The sequence below is a fragment of the Physeter macrocephalus genome, chromosome 18 (genome assembly GCF_002837175.3).
Source record: "Physeter macrocephalus isolate SW-GA chromosome 18, ASM283717v5, whole genome shotgun sequence".
NCBI classification, from domain to species: domain Eukaryota; kingdom Metazoa; phylum Chordata; class Mammalia; order Artiodactyla; family Physeteridae; genus Physeter; species Physeter macrocephalus.
Window position 1 is genome coordinate 84,086,127 of NC_041231.1, and position 16,584 is coordinate 84,102,710.

Genomic DNA, 16,584 nt, shown 5'->3' on the forward strand with positions numbered 1-16,584 from the left:
GCCGCTCCGCGGCATGTGGGATCCTCCCAGACCGGGGCGCGAACCCGGTTCCCCTGCAGCGGCAGACGGACGCGCAACCGCTGCGCCACCAGGGAAGCCCGGGATTCTGGTTTTTGACTTCTGGGAAGACGTAGCAAAATGCATGCTCTCTCTCACTAGAGAAACTGTCTTCAGTCAAACTTTATAAAACTTGGTCTGTAAGAACAATCTAGCACCGGAACAGGAGATTAGAGGGTAGGAGAGGGAGGAAGGGAAAAAGTCACCAGGCAGAGCTTGGAGGAGCTGGCGACTGTCTGGCTGCTGCTCCGGGCTGTAAGGACAGACAGTGTGCGGCTTCCATCCACACAATCAGACGTCTCTGTGCCCTGATGGGGTGCTGTTCCCGCTGGGAACCTTGGAGAAGTGCCCACGTCCACACCACCTGCTCCCTCTTCACACGCCCCCTTCTTCTAAGTGAACTGCCCAGAAGTCCTGAATGAGGAGTTTGTGGCCTTCACATCTTCTCTTTTACACTGTTCACCCCCCTCTCCACAAGGAGGATCTGACCAGGCTTGGGGTTGGGGGTGGTCTTTGGGCACATGAAGCTCCAAGCAGCCAAGAAGCAGCATCCAGCACAGAGCAAGGTCTGAGGACCCAAACCAAGCGTGAGATGGAGGACGCTGACTCCCTGAATCAGGTCAGGCTGCCTCTCAGCACGTGCGAGGTACCTAGTTACTGGGATGCGTATGCTTTACACATCAGGCTCTAACCGACACCGTGACCCTGGGAATCATGAACTCATCCAGCGGCTGCCGGCCTGGCCCTCCTGTTTCAGATCTGTATGAGCACAAATGTAGCTGAAAATGTCACTGGGCACAGAAAGGAGAGGGACCCCTGGTACCACCTTTTGGGAATTGTTCCTGCAAACCACGTGGTCAGCCCTTGTGAGGGAGGCCAGTCTAGCTCCCTCCACCCTGGTCAGAGGAGTGGGCTTGAGACCCACGCTGGGCTAATTACTGTACCCCACCTGCCTGCCGGGTTGAGGGTAGGTAGATCACATGACCCATGTTCCTTTTTGTTTTTCTTACTTAGGGTTGGGTTTCTATGACTGTAACCAAGAATGCTGACTCACAGCAGAGTAGAATGAAGCTAGGGAAGAGGAGCTTGGACAAGGGATTCTAGTACATACACATATAAGACACCCTCTTCAAAACGTATTAAATAATTGCAAACTCAGAAGCATACAGGGGTTAGACAGGTGACATAAATAAGCTGACTAGGTTCAAGTCAAAGGATCAAGAATTGTTTCGCTTTCCTCTTAACACAATTAGAAAATATGTCCTGAGACAACAGGGAATGATGGGGACTGTGCGGACTAGAAAGGTCCATCTCTAGGGACCGTCCCTACTCAGAAGCAGCAATTGCTGCCCTATGGAAATGAGGCCCCAGGATCATCAGATCTTCCAACTTCTCAAGAGAAGTCAGAAATCAGAATTTGTATATAAAAATGATATCCACTAATTTAGAAAACTGTAAAAACACAGTGTGGTAAGTCATAATGATAGGTAAGGAAACCAAAACCAAACCAAACCAACAATAAGAAACAAAACCCCAAACCCATCAACCCTCATTTGTCACCTCTGGAGGTTGCTAGGGTAATGACTCATTATTCTGAAAATTGATAAAGTGGCAGAATCAAGCACTTATCCTGCTTTTCTTATTTGAACTGTACTTCAAGGTAATTAAGTAGTTAATCAGTGAACAATGACTCTTTATAAGAGTACCACAGTTAATAAATTCAGGTGAAATGATAGAAATAGAAAAGTCGCCATTTTGTAATCTCTAACAGTGGTGATGATCAAGGTTGCAAACGACACTTGAAAGGGTGATGGAGGAAACTTCATACTGTGTGGAACACGCTAAGGTCACAGGAACACACTGATCAAACTCAGCAACGCTGAAAACGAGACAGGCAGACATCATGCACCCCGGACGTCGCACAAGAGAAATATGATCACAGTATCACCTCTGCCGCAGTCTGGCAGGAAAAAAAAAATAGAGATAGAAAGAAAAAAAGGAGCCTGGAGTTGATCAGACTTCTGGATCCAACTAGTAGTTTACAGGAAATATAGAGAATAGAACATGTTAAAATGAGAGTAAAGCCGCCAAATCCAGAATGGGGGGCATTCTAAACGCAGTTTCTTCCACAAATGGCACTAGAAACAAATGCAGACACTTAGCACCCAGATCTTGGCTGCGAATACCATTTTCTAATAAAAGGGACCAGGGCTCTTTGGAGAAGTACTAGGGCTAGGGCAAGGAAAAGACAAGATGAGCCTGGAGCATCTTGGAGTGTCAGAAAGTGAGAAAATGCTGAAGGAAATAAAAACAGTAAAAAGGGCTACATGGAAAGGACACAAGAGCCAACCTGAAAGAGCCCCAGTGGCCAAAGCTGGAACTATTTGAGCAACAAAAGAAAGTATTATTGAATTTTAATCGAAAGGATAAAATAAATATACTTAAATTCATGCTGATATAAATAAATGATGGAATAAATAAATAAATGGGGGGGAGACAAATCTTCCTTACATAAGAATTCTAAATGCAGATACCAGGAGGTAGAGCTTAATTCCCATCCTTGGGAGTGTGGGCTGAATTTAATGATTCTCTTCCAAAGAACAGAGGGAAAATTAGTTGATGAATAAGGAGCCAAGTGACCAGGCTTAACTGCGCCAGTGACGACTCATGATGTCCTGTAACCCCTCATATGATGTAATAAGAAGGACACTTCATTCCATGGTCTTCTTCCCTCAAACCCGGTCTAATCATGAGAAAAACATCAGACAAACCCAAAATGTGGAGGATTCTACAAAAATCCTGACCAATACTTTTCAAGACTGTCAAGGTAGTGAAATAAAGGAAAGACTAAGAAACTGTCACAGATGGAGGAAAGCTAAGGAAACATAGTGACTAAATACAATGTTGGATCCTGGAACAGTGGAAAAACCAATCAGATTTGAATAAAGTCTGTAGTTTAGTTATGCACCAATGTTAATTTCTTGGTTTTGATGTGGTTAGGTAAGATGTTTTCATTAAGGGAGACAGAGACAGTTACATGGGAACACTCTGCACTATCTTTAGAACTTTTCTATTAATCTGAAATTATTTCCAAATTCAAAGTTTACTTTTTTTTAAATGCAGAGGAAATGTTACAGATTTTTTTAAATACTGAAAGAAACGTAATCAAACGCAATGTGTGGACCTGATTTAGATCCAGACTGAAACAAGGCCTGTTTCAGACAATCAGATTGTTAGGTGATAATAAGGAACTGTTGTTAATTTTGTTGGGTGCGATAATGGTATTGTGGTTATGTTTTTAAATGCTCATCTTTTAGAGAGCAAAACTGAAGTACTCACAGATGAAACGTAAAATATTCCCAACAAAGCAAGCAGAGGGGAGGAGATAGATGAAACAAGATTAGCACAAAGCTGATGGTTGTTGAAGCTGAGTGACAGGTACATGGAACTCATGGCAATGTCCTATCTTTGCTCATATTTGAAAATTTCCATAAATAAGAAGCTACAAGAACAGAACAAAAACAAGACCAAAACCTTTGTGGGCCAAAGCATACAGGAAGGAATGCAGACAAGATAGGAAGGCTGCCAGTCTGAAGCCACTGAAATAAATACGAAATTCACCTAGAGATTCTATATTCACAGAAGTTCTGGTTGTTAACTGGCAAATTGCAGGTTCGTTCCTTTTCTCCTCATTAATAAATATTTACTGGTGGTAGATCAGAAGCCAATGATTAAAGCTGAAAGTTAAATACAATTTCATCAACTACACTCCATTTATAAAAAGAAAAAGTCTTGAGGGGAAGGACTCTTCTGACTCACTGAAGCAGGTCTGTGATATTAGTGGGAGAGGACAGGGCTCCGCCATTGACGTTTCCCTCAAGTCTCAACGTTGTAGGACAAATCTGTGCAGAAACAGCATATAGGTAGGGTACCTCGACTCCAGCGGCAGCTAAAACCCATCGCACGGATTCCATCCGGCCTCGTCCATTTGGGTAGTGGAGTTTGGGCTTCGTAGCCATCATGGCCTTTCAGGTTTTCTGAAAAACAAACGCAGCAGCTCCTCGCAAAAGAACAGCCTCAATTTCGAGTCCTCAGCCCAGAGCTCAGGCGCTAAATGAATATTCAGGATTTTGGCACAGAAAACTGTTTGGGGGGTTTTGTGGTGGTTGGAAGGGAAGGGATTTTGTTTTCGTTTTTCTAACTGCGTTTTCCCTCACTCAATAAAAACAGACCACCATTTTAAAACTTAAAAACAAAACAAAACAAAACACTTGGCTTTCATACCGTTTCATATCGTTACGATTTATTAGATCTTGGGAAGCTGGGGCCATTTGCTGTAAAGACATCTATCTGTATTAGCAGCACGGGACTTCACAGAATCAGAACATCATATACTTTGACCTTGAAAATCTGAGATTTCCCAAATTCGGCCTTTACAGTCCAGACGCCAAGGGCCGCGGAGGAGAGGTACACACCCGTGGAACCTCTGTAAAAATTCACTTTCACACGCATCAGATTTGAGCCTCACAGCAACAGGGAGGTGGGGAGGCCGAGGATTACTACTGTCCGCAAGACGTGCGTCGGTGGGCAGGCCTGCGGTGGCGGCCCCGGATCCTGCACGCCCCCGCCCCGCCCGGACACGGGCCCCCAGCCCCGGTTGCGCCCAGGCCACCGATCGGCGGCCGAGATAGGCTTCCGGCGCTCCGCGTGGCCGCTCAGCCCGCGCGGCCCGCCCCGGGGACCATCCGACCCTGCCTTCCACCCAGGGTTGCCGACTCCACAGAGCGGGTTAATCATGATACGCACAACGAGCCAAGCAAGACCCCCACCCCAGCCCAGGGGCCCACGTCTGCCCCGATGGGGGCGGGGGCGCAAAGGACCAGGGCACGAAGACAGGAATAGGATGAATGCGGGGGTGGTTCCGGGATGGAGGGAGAGTGAGCAGCTCGGAGCCAGGAGAAACAAGACGAGGGGAAAGGGCAGGTGGGGGCGGCAGAAGGGAGACAGACCTGGGTCCGCTCGGAGTGACCAGACCGCACAAAGCGCCCAGCAAGAGGTCTGCAGCCAGGGGACCCGTGGGCGGCCCGAGGCGCTCTCGGTGGGCGAGGCTCCGCAGGATTTCACCAATAGACACGGCACTATTTAGCATGCCCCTCCTACCTGCAAGGCATGCTGGGTAATATGAAAACAACAGAAAATTAAGCCCGTTTTAGCACCAACTTTAGCAATTTTAGGGATTAAGTGATAATTTAAGTGTTAGTTAGAGTAAGACCTTAAAATGCCTTTTAGAGATACGGCTAGAAAAAAAAAAAAACAAGTCGACCTATGCATAAAGTGAAAAATCTCTTCAGGTTTATATACCGAGTGGCGGGGAGTTTCGTCTCGCAGACACATCCAAATGAGGCGCTGCACGTGGCAGTCTGCCTTTCTTTTGAGAACGTCCTTAAAAAAGGATCAAGTAATTCGTAGAAAAGAGGTATGTTTAAAAAGTAAGCAAAGTTTCATATATACTTATGTAACAACTCATTATTAAATGTGTGATTATATAATTTATATATTAAAAATATATTCATTTATATATAATATATATTATACACATATATTTTCTATATTATATATTATATTTTATATATATTTATATATACATATATTTTTTTTCTCCTCTCCCTCCTTCTTTCTTCCTTGACCCAGTGAATCGAATCGTCTTGAGCTTCTCCTTCATTTTGTACACTTTCGACAAAACTGCTTTAAGCCACAGGTTAAACACAGCACCTTCTTGGATGGAAGGAAGTTGGGGGCCTTGGGGTAGAGGTATCATTGGGGCTAAAAAAGTAATTTGGCTGGTAGATAAGTTAGAACTTTAAAATATTTTAAAACCGTCAAGGTTAGTATAGAAAAATTCACATGAATTTTAAAGTTAAAAATATATGCCTCCAAAAGGCCTTCAGAACTATCTCTTGCTTCTAGAGGCAGCTTCTGCTATTTCTCAGGCTATAGATGTTGTTGATTGTTGTTTTCACCCAGGAGGGGTTTTTGAGAGTACCTGGCTTGAGAAGACTGTGCTGTTGATCAATTATAGCAACTAACAAGATCAGATTTTATTTTCCATAGATTTCTCTGGCAGAAACGTGGAGGATGAATTGCGACTGTGTGGGGCGGGGAAAGAGAGACCTGTTAAATGTCCGTGTGAATTATAGTAGTATCATAAATTTGAAGAAGATGGGTAAGAAAAGGTGAAATATTAATGAGGTGGAAAGGAGAAAGAGAAAAGGTCTAGAATGATGCCCCCCTTCCAAACACACACACATACACACACACACACACACACTTCCTTTTCCACCTTCCATGTTTATTTTTCGTAACATTTATTGTCATCTAACATACTATATATTTTATTTATTTTGTTATCTGAAATTTTGATAGAATGTATATTCCAAGAGGTTAGGGATTTTCATATTTTTTACAATATACTTTTGTATATCCTGCTCTTAGAATAATGCTTAGCACAGAGAAGGCGTTCAGAGAACACTTGTTGAAAGAATGAATGAATGAATTAATTAATGGACGATACCTTGGTTCTAGCTCCATAAAGGTTTGGGGGAAATAATCATGAGTAGGTTTGTCTTTCATTCCTGCAAGCCGTACAACTGGAAGTGTCCACTAGACAGTTGAAGAGGCCGGTGGGAGGTTGGGGTGAGCAGATGTAAGCTGTTATATTCAGAATGGATAAACAACAAGGTCCTACACAGAGAACTATAGCACAGAGAACTATATTCAATGTCCTGTGATAAACCATAATGGAAAAGAATACTAAAAAAGAATTATATATATGTATAACTGAAGAACTTTGCTGTATAGTAGAAATTAACACATTGTGAATCAACTATATTTCAATAAAAAAATAAAAATAAAATAAAAAAAGAGGCCAGTGACAACTCAGAAGAGAGGACTGAGATGGATTAACTTGGCAGCAAAAGGGTGAGTTTATCCAGAGAAAATATGTAAAGTAAGAAGAAAAAACAAGAACAGCTGGGCACACCAAGAGTCAGGAAAGTCACTTTCAAATGCGAAAAGCAATATGTGTTCAATTTCATTTTTCTAACTCTGACCTAACACAGAGATTACTCAATTTGACATAGGTAGGAAGCCATATATATTTCTTTTTTTTTTTTAAGTGAAAGAAGGTTTATTCAGAGAAATACACACTCCACAGACAGTGTGGGCCATCTTGGAAGGTGAGAGAGGCAGAAGCCGTATTTTCCAAACCTGCTGAAGGTGGTCATACTTTATCAATTTTTTCCAACTCACCTTTCTACAAAGATTCGCTTTCATTGAACTAGATAGGAGAAGAATTATTATAAACGTTGTTGATCAGCCAAACCTTTATCTCCATTTTCTTATTTCTAATTGGTTGAACCATATCAAATTGCTGGTATTTTACTAATTTTTTCTAACTTACAAAAATGGGCACTTCCATACGTCCAACCTAATAAATTAGGGGTCATATCATCCTAGTGATCTTGTTTACCTGAAAGAGAAACTAAGGCAGTGTCATAAGACTCTCATTAAACAAGCTTGTGGAGAAATTAAAAATTCCTGTTATAGGGCTTCCCTGGTGGTGCAGTGGTTGAGAGTCCTCCTGCCGATGCAGGGGACAAGGGGTCGTGCCCCCGTCCGGGAAGATCCCAACATGCCGCAGAGCGGCTAGGCCCGTGAGCCATGGCTGCTGAGCCTGCGCGTCCGGAGCCTGCGCGTCCGGCGCCTGTGCTCCGCAACAGAGAGGCCACAACAGTGAGAGGCCCGCATACCGCAAAAAAAACAAAAACAAAAACAAAAAAAATCCTGTTTTAATAATTCTGCTATTCTACAACAGGTATGCTTATGTCATTCTGCTCCTTGGAAGCCCCTGAAATCATTCTATTCTTGGAGACCCTTGGAGTTGCTCTCAGCCTGGGACAGTCTTACTTATGGTGTCTTTCTACCTACCTGATATATATCAATATATTCAGAGGCCCTGGGAACTCATCTCAGTCTTTGACCCTTCCCCCATCCAGGTCCGGGGATGTTCTGACCCTTCCCCCATCCAGGTCCGGGGATGTTCTGACGGGGAAGAGCACATCACCTACGGATTCACCAATACAAGGTTAATTGGTAAATCATGTTCCCTTAAAATTCTTTTAAGGTTTCAAAGAATGTTTGGGAGAAGAATTTCCTGTGGAATTCTGTATTGAATTCATGAAGTTATGAGCTTCTTTTGAAGGTTTATATTGTACATGTGAGTGTACTGTGAAAGCTAGAAAAACGCAAGGTAGGTATTAATCATGATGAAATCAGTAACAAGAAATTGTTTTGACCTGCTTTTTTTTTTTTTCAAATATTCCTAGTCACCTAACTTGCTAAAAGCGAGATTTAAAAAGCCTCCACATTGCAAGATAACGCTTCCTACTCTGCTAGTCTAAGTGTATGCTTTCAATTTCACAGACGTAACACTATATTAAGCGTTAAGGAGAAGTTATAAAATATCAAAATTCCAAATTAGGAACATTAGTAATGTTATTGTTTGATGGAAGAACATAAAAACAAAAACAGAACACTCAAATCAATTTTTCTTAAACTGTAACTTTATTTGGAGCAGAATTTTCCTTAAGTAAAGTTAACGTTTTTAAACACCTTAGGACAAACTATTCAAAAAAGGAACATTTTATTTCAGAAGGGGCTTGAGCAAGTGGTTTTCTGTCCTCCTACCTTCCCATCATATGAATATTTGCTTTATAATTAAATATATTCTTAGTTACTCACTTGTAATCAAACCAGGAGACTAAATTGCTGTCAGCACTGAAATATCCACATCAGAAGACTGTTCAGGTCATTTTAAATTCACATTAGCACAGTGACTATAAGAAACTGATAATACAGATTAACGTGATATTTGCCCCCAGTTTGTCTTCTATGGGTTTCCATGAGAAGGTCCTCACAATAAATTATATAAAATACAGTACTTTGGTTGGAAATTGTAAAAATAATTCTAAAAATTAACCACATATATTAAACAAACAAGTTGCTACAGTATGCTTTAAATGATATAAAATAATTAGTATGTCAAACATTTTCTTATAAACATATTGCTTTGGATCATACATTGAACTGAAACATACAGCCTGCATTCTTTTTCTCTCCTAAATGGCACCAAACAATGGCTTGATGCCACATCATGAAAAAACATGGTGCCCGTGAACTCCAACAGTACTGGTAATTTGTACTTAAAAACAAAACGATTCTTGCGTTACATGGGTTGCCTTGACTGTACGCAATTTTTGATAACTCCAGATGATGACATAGCATCAGTTTATTAGACGTATATAGGCCTTTAGGCAAGAGATGTGTCTAAAAAATTGCTTAAAAATCAGTTTTCTTCCTATTTAAATCATACATGAGCTGGGTGAGGGCTTAGTAATTAATGGCAGCTTATTGTCAAATTAACAATCACACCAAGAGTAGCTTTTATGCCCATGCAACTTTCCCTGCAGTTCACACACATACCCTTTGGCATACCACTGTCACTGAACCTTTGGGCACTGTACCATTTCCTGACGTCCCAGAAAGCTTTCTGCCTGGAAATGAGGTACAGACGTGGATAGGTACAGTTAAACTCATCATTCTTCTTGGTGTCTTGCAGTTGATTTTGTAAGTCTATAGTAACTGAAAATATAGGCAACAGGTAGCATTTCATTTTCACTTAACAAAATAATGGTGACTATTTGCTCCTATAGTAAACAGCTTGTATGCTCAATTTATCCCTTACCCGTTTCAGGGCAGGGGGAAAAGAGAACTTTATAGGATTTTGCTAGTTCTATAGAATTGACATTGTTTTTTCAGCCTTCTAGTTTGCTCAATGCAGCGTCAGTTTCTTGACTTGCAAATGAATAAACATGTTTTGCTCCCCAAGGGAAGTTGTTTGCTGATAAACAAATGAAAGAGGAAGAAGAAAAGTGAAATATTTTCTGAATTTGGGCCCTACAAAAGTAATAGAAAAACAATTTTATAATGTGTAATAAGCAGGTAACTGGGTTTTTCAATTAAAAAAAAAAAGTAATGACCTTAACATAAGCTAGAGGGCCAAGAATATGGCATTCACAATCCATCTGGTTCTCTAGGGGGTATTTACAATTTAAAACCAGCTTTCCAGCAAGCGGTAAGCTTTCAGATTAACTTACTTTTTATACATAATACAGAAAGGGGAAATAAATATTAACCTCATAGTAAAGGACTCATCTCTGAAAACATATTTTCTGTTGCTTGAGATAATGAGAATATAATACAGAAATGAATTCAGCTTCAAGTTGTGCTTACATATACATCTTTATTTCCTGAAGCTTTGCTGCCAGTTTGTTAACAGGAAAATATTACCTCTCAAATCCACATCCATCATGTGCTATTCTCATGCCCCCAGCGATCATGGTGCTTGGTCAAGTATATTTTTGAGCCAGACTCTCCAAAGCACAAATTACTCCCTGATTTTAGGTGAGGGCCCCTTGGGAACCATCCTGATTTGTTCAAGCTGCAACATATTATGAATACGTCAAAGCAACAATTTACCAACTTACTAGGTTGAACCATATCAAAGTGCCGATATTCATTTTAACCTACAAAAAGGACATTTTCATTGGCTCAACTTGCTATATCCTGGAACCAAATGAGAGTGACTTGAGCCCTGCGAGAAGGTGAGTCAATATACTCAGGAGATTATGTCGTGTGTAAAGACGGTGACCTTCTCTCTTGCCTTTCAGGCAACCATGAGTGGAGGCGAGTGTGCCTGACAGAGGTGGATCAGAGCGGACTTTTTGTCTTTTTCTGTCTCCAAACTAGCTTTGTCATTTTCAAAATTGCTGTAAACATTCCTCTCAATGGAACAGCCTCTGCCCACAATATAGAGTTCTCACTGTTGAAAGAAACTACACAAGGGTTAAGAGTCCTTTGAATGTGGCACGTGACAGACACTGACATCATGGTAGCTGTGACTTCCCAGACCAGTGGGACCTCCGCCATCTATCTTTCCTGCTCCCCAAATTGCCATGAAAACTGAGCTAAATGCAACATTCTGAGGGTTAGGATAATAAAAAATCTTCTGCTGCTTTGACACTTAGCTTTGGGGTCACACATCTTGGCAGGGATATAGTTTAAGTGACCGTGTTAACCTTTACGTGGAGAACATCTTGGCTTGAAAAGCTTCCTTTTTGTGGGTACTTATACAAGTTGATTTCAAAAATGGAAGAAAATAGAATATCATGGCATAGCTTGGTTTCAGCTGGATATCTCCAACCACCAAAAAGGGTGTTATAAACATTTCTAAAAATATTTACTTAGAGTTCTTTCATCTGGGGAGTAAAAAGAAAACAAAGTGAATTATGTAATAGTACTTTTAGAACAGCACAGTGGTATCAAAAAGTCAAACCAATAACACAGTATTGAGAACGGCAGATGGTCAGTTTTCTGGTGCTGAGGTCAGTCCAAAAAAGCCTAAAGTACCGAATATGCCACATTTAAAATTTAACCACTTCACAAATATCTGCACACATTGAGGAAAAAACCCTTTATCGTGTAGCCTTAAATTGCACCCCTGTTGCAATACTGCATCATTATTATTCTATTTTTAAAAATCTGTATAAAATATTATCTGGAACCCCAAAGGAAAATCAATTAATCTTTAAAAAGTTCCTTACAAAGTTGACTGTATAAAATGCTAAAACATAATCCATATATACAAAATGCTGCTGTTTAAGAAAATAATGGGACCCAGTTTTAGAATAAAATGACTTTGTACAAAAAAAGGTACTGCATTCAAATCAATATTTAAAAAAAAAACTTTAAAAATGAATATTGAAATGTCTCAGTTCAGAAGAATAACTATAAAGTGTTTGCTTTTCCACCATCCGAAAGTCTCTTGCAGGTAGAACACCATCTGGCCGAGGGAGAGTGTCCTGCTGTCCCCTACAAAGGGCTTCGTGACAGTCACCGCCGAGATGCATACTTAGCAGCCCAGTCCGTCCGGCCATGCACGGGCTGGGCGGCCGGAGGCCGGGGCAGCGACCCGGGAGTGCTTCTCGGTTGGGTGTGGAAAAAAGGTCGCCCAGGATGAGGTCTCACAGCCTTCAGGGAAGAATACCCTGCAATGAAAGGAAAAGGTGGGTCTGACTGATACGGGACCCATGCAAACAAAGTGCAGCCAAGAGCATCTTGGTGACAAAAATATTAGCAAAGGAGAGCTCAAGAGCAGCCGCCTCCTCAGCGTCCTCCCTCCCAGTTAAGGACAACCCCATTCTATAGTGGTCAGGCCAGAATTACTGGTGTCATCCCTGACCCTTCTCTTTTTCTCAGATCCCACTTGTAATTTTCAGCAAATCCCATTGGCTCTACCTTCCAAACCTACCCAAAACCTGGCCCAGGTCAACCATCACCACCGGCCCAGGCCAGCCTCATTCCTCGCCTGGATAATCCTGACAGCCTCCTGGTTGGTTTCCCTACTTCCACCCTGCTCGCCCTTTCAGTCTAGTGACAACAGGGCTTGAGTGAGCCTGGAGGTAGAAGTCAGATCCCCTCACTGCCCAGCTCAGAACCCTCCGGGGGCTTCCATGTGGCTCAGAGTCATGACGATGTGCTTACAGTGACCTGTGGGGGGTGCCCCCCATCACCTCTCTGACCTCCTCTTCCTGCTCCCCTCCCCTTTTTCACACCATTCCTGCACTCCGCCTCCCTGCTGTTCCTTGCATCTACCAGGCCCATCCTACCTGGAGGCCCAGGCACTAAGAGCCTGCATTATAGGGCTTGCTCGCTCACCTCCTGTAGATCTTTACCCGATGGCTCCTTTGCAGTGAGGTCTTCTTCGGCCGCCCTATGTAAAATGCATCTGCACCCCATACTCCCTACTCCCTGCTTTAGTTTCCCCTTAGCACTTTTGGAGCATCTTATTTGGTCTACTTATTGTCTGTAGAGTACAAGTTCCAGGAGGACAGGGAGTTTTGTGTCTCCTTCACTCGTGGACCCTAGGCCTACAAGGTCCAGCACAAAGCAGTTGTTTGATAACTGTTTGTTGAATCAGTTCATGAATAATAATAATCTGAAACAGAACTTACCAGGGGAAGGGTCAGGTATAGGTGCCACGTGGACCCTCTGCACAGTAGAACCGATTTCTTTTTTCAGAAAGGAAGGGATATAGTTTCCAGCCAGTCCACTAGAACTTGTTGAGGTGGAACCAACTGATTTGCAAAAGGAAAAGCTTGTTACTGCAGAGACATGCACAGGACACCAATGGGGGTAAAGGACAGTGGGGCAGGACAATAGAGAACCAGGTTTTGACTTTCAGGGGAAAAGAATTAGGATAAAAACAGTGAATTCCAAGCAGAGCATTCCACCACACCACACTGCTGGAAACACTGGGGGATGGGGCGAGGGTGTGCAAAGACAGTGCTGACCCTGTAGCCTGTACCCACAAGGAGGCTGGTGGGTTAGTTTGCTTAAAAAAAGGGGAAATTTGGAATTTTCTGTCTGTTTGTAATAATAAGTTTAAGCTGTTTTGGAATTTTTTTTTTCTGCTCCATAATATACAAGAGTTAGCCTTCCATGTCAGTATATACAAATTCCAGAGTATGGTTAAACCATAACTCATTTAACCATTCTCTTATTGATCAGCAAACAGGTTATGTTAATTATTTAGCTATTATAAGTAATTCTACGCTAAGTATTCTTGTCCAGAACCAGAAAATTGATCCTTATTAAAATATATTAAATACGTTTACTTTTTATGTCATTTCTGTCTTGAGACAGTTTTAAGGGCAGGAACTGGGTGCTACTCATCTTAGTGTTCCAGGAGGTTCATGGAAAGCCTTACATATAGCAAGTAATCAACACGTATCGGATGGGTGAATGCGTATCTATAATGAGCCTTATTATTAAGGCTTCAAGGTGCACACGGAATAATGAAGAATATTATACAAACGGAAGTTATATCCATTTGGAAGAGTTCATGAGGGGGAGAGTTGCTCTCTATCTTCACAACACAGAGCATTCTTGGCAACTGCTCAAGGCAGAGTGGGAAAAAGGGTCTGGAGCTCATGTGTGAGGAGCTGTGTTGGTCAGCTGGAGCACATTTTGCAATTCTGGTGACTAGATAAATGAGAAGAAAAATGGGAAGAGAATTTGAACAAGGAAATCACAGAAGGAAGAAAACGTAGAGTCAGTAAACACAAGAGAAGATGATCAACCCTCATTAGTCAATGGGGCATGCGGGGTGAAGCCACAGTAAGATGCCATTGCACACCTCAGATGAGCACCCGTTTACAATCTCAACAGTACCAAGAGGCATCAAGGGCAGAGCACAACTCCCACACCCTGCTGGACAGCAGCTGGGCAAAATCTGTGAAGTCCAAGATGAGCACAGCCTTTAAGCTAACGTGTTTACGTCATACCCAGAAACCTCACAAGTGCACACCACCTATAGGGGGCATCAATGTTCACTCCGGCGCTCTAACTGTGAAAACTGTCAACAACTTACATGTTGGTCAAGAAGAGAAGGAATGAATAAATTATGTTCTAAGTGTCCATCAACAGATGAACGGATAAAGAAGACATTGTATAGATATACAATGGAATACTACTCAGCCATAAGAAAGAACAAAATTTTGCCATTTGCAGCAATATGGATGGACTTGGAGGTCATTATACTAAGTGAAATAAGTCAGATAAAGACAAATACTGTATGATATAACTTATATGTGGAATCTAAAAAATATTAACAAAGAAACAAAATTGAGTTATTTGTAGTGACGTGGATGGACTTAGAGTCTGTCATACAGAGTGAAGTCAGAAAGAGAAAAGCAAATACCGTACGCTAACACATATATATGGAATTTAAAAAAAACGGTTATGAAGAACCTAGGGGCAAGACAGGAATAAAGACGCAGACGTAGAGAATGACTTGAGGACATGCGGAGGGTGAAGGGTAAGCTGGGATGAAGTGAAAGAGTGGCATGGACATATATACACTACCAAACGTAAGATAGATAGCTAGTGGGAAGCAGCCGCGTAGCACAGGGAGAGCAGCTCAGGGCTTTGTGATCACCTAGAGGGGTGGGATAGGGAGGGTGGGAGGGAGACACAAGAGGGAGGAGATATGGGGATATATGTATATGTATAGCTGATTCACTTTGTTATAAAGCAGAAACTAACACACCATTGTAAAGCAATTATACTCCAATAAAGATGTTTATTAACAAACTAATGAATGTAACAAAAAAAAAAGCAGACAGATATAGAGAACTAGTGGTTGCCAGTGAGGAGAGGAAGGGAGGAGGGGCAGTATAGGGGTAGGAGATTAAGAGGTACAAGCTATTAGGTATAAAATAAGCTACAAAGGATATATTGCACAGCACGGGCAATATAGCCAATATTTTATAATAACTATAAGTGGAGCATAACCTTTAAAGATTGTGAATCACTATAGCGCACACCTGTAGCTTATATAATATTGAACAGCAGCTATACTTGAATTAAAAAAATTATATTCTAGTATAAATAATAAATCGTGGTATCATACACATATATATTGTATATGTAATACTATACATAATGTGATATATATTCTATGGATGTATAATTGCTGCATACGTAATATAATTATTAAAATGAGTGGAGATCCAGGATTATATGCATATAAATTTTAAAACATGCAAAACCATACTAGGTATTTCTTGTATACTAAAAACAAAGCATGGAAATAATAAACACCCAACTCAGGCAGAGTGGGGCTCGGGGGGAAGGAGAGGAAAAGAGGAAGGGAGGAAAGGCAAGGCCCCGGGCTTCGTGTGTGTTTGCAGAGTCTGACTTTATAAGCTGGGTGGTGGGTACGTGGGTGTGGATATATTCTCTCTTTCCTTTTTGTATTCCTTAAAATACATGAACACGCAATGGACAAAGGCAGGGAGAAGAGAAGCCCAGATGTTTACTTGGCATGTGGAAGGGGAAGCAGCCCACAGCAGGGGAAGCGGTCTTCTGGGCACGGGGTGTGTCTGCCTGGAGGACTTCTGAAATTCATCCGTCTATTATAAAAAGAGTAGGCAGGGGCTTCCAAACCATCCACCTTCCAACCAGAAGGGGTTCTGATGCCCTGGGCTAAGGCTGGGCCATCAGACAGAAGGGAGAAGCCAGAGCAAGGCAGACCCAGTGAAGTGTGACACTGGAGGTTGCCCACCACAGAGCAGGGCCTCAGAATCCAGACTCCTAAGACTGTTTTTCCCTCGCACCAGGGAAGACTGCTCTCGTGCCCTGCTATTCTTTTTTTTAAAACATCATCTTTATTGGAGTATAATTGCTTTACAATAGTGTTAGTTTCTGCTTTATAACAAAGTGAATCAGTTATACATATACATATGTTCCCATATCTCTTCCCTCTTGCGTCTCCCTCCCTCCCACCCTCCCTGTCCCACCCCTCTAGGTGGTCACAAAGCACCGAGCTGATCTCCCTGTGCCGTGCGG

General features: G+C 42.0%; 2 protein-coding genes across 2 annotated transcripts in view; both read right to left on the bottom strand.

Moving 5' to 3' along the window:
• The window catches only part of GSTA4 (glutathione S-transferase alpha 4), a 20,719-nt gene extending 15,563 nt beyond the window's left edge, over window positions 1-5,156 (bottom strand). Inside the window, exons 1-2 of the mRNA XM_007130195.2 lie at window positions 5,067-5,156; window positions 3,990-4,094 (exon numbers count right to left, since the gene is read on the bottom strand). Coding sequence (XP_007130257.1) covers window positions 3,990-4,079 — 90 coding nt within the window. The 5' untranslated portion in view covers window positions 4,080-4,094; window positions 5,067-5,156. The remainder of the gene's footprint in view (window positions 1-3,989; window positions 4,095-5,066) is intronic.
• A 3,533-nt stretch (window positions 5,157-8,689) lies between these two features.
• Window positions 8,690-16,584, bottom strand: part of CILK1 (ciliogenesis associated kinase 1) — a 28,872-nt gene continuing 20,977 nt past the window's right edge. Inside the window, exons 11-12 of the mRNA XM_028479523.1 lie at window positions 13,188-13,310; window positions 8,690-12,221 (exon numbers count right to left, since the gene is read on the bottom strand). Coding sequence (XP_028335324.1) covers window positions 12,067-12,221; window positions 13,188-13,310 — 278 coding nt within the window. The 3' untranslated portion in view covers window positions 8,690-12,066. The remainder of the gene's footprint in view (window positions 12,222-13,187; window positions 13,311-16,584) is intronic.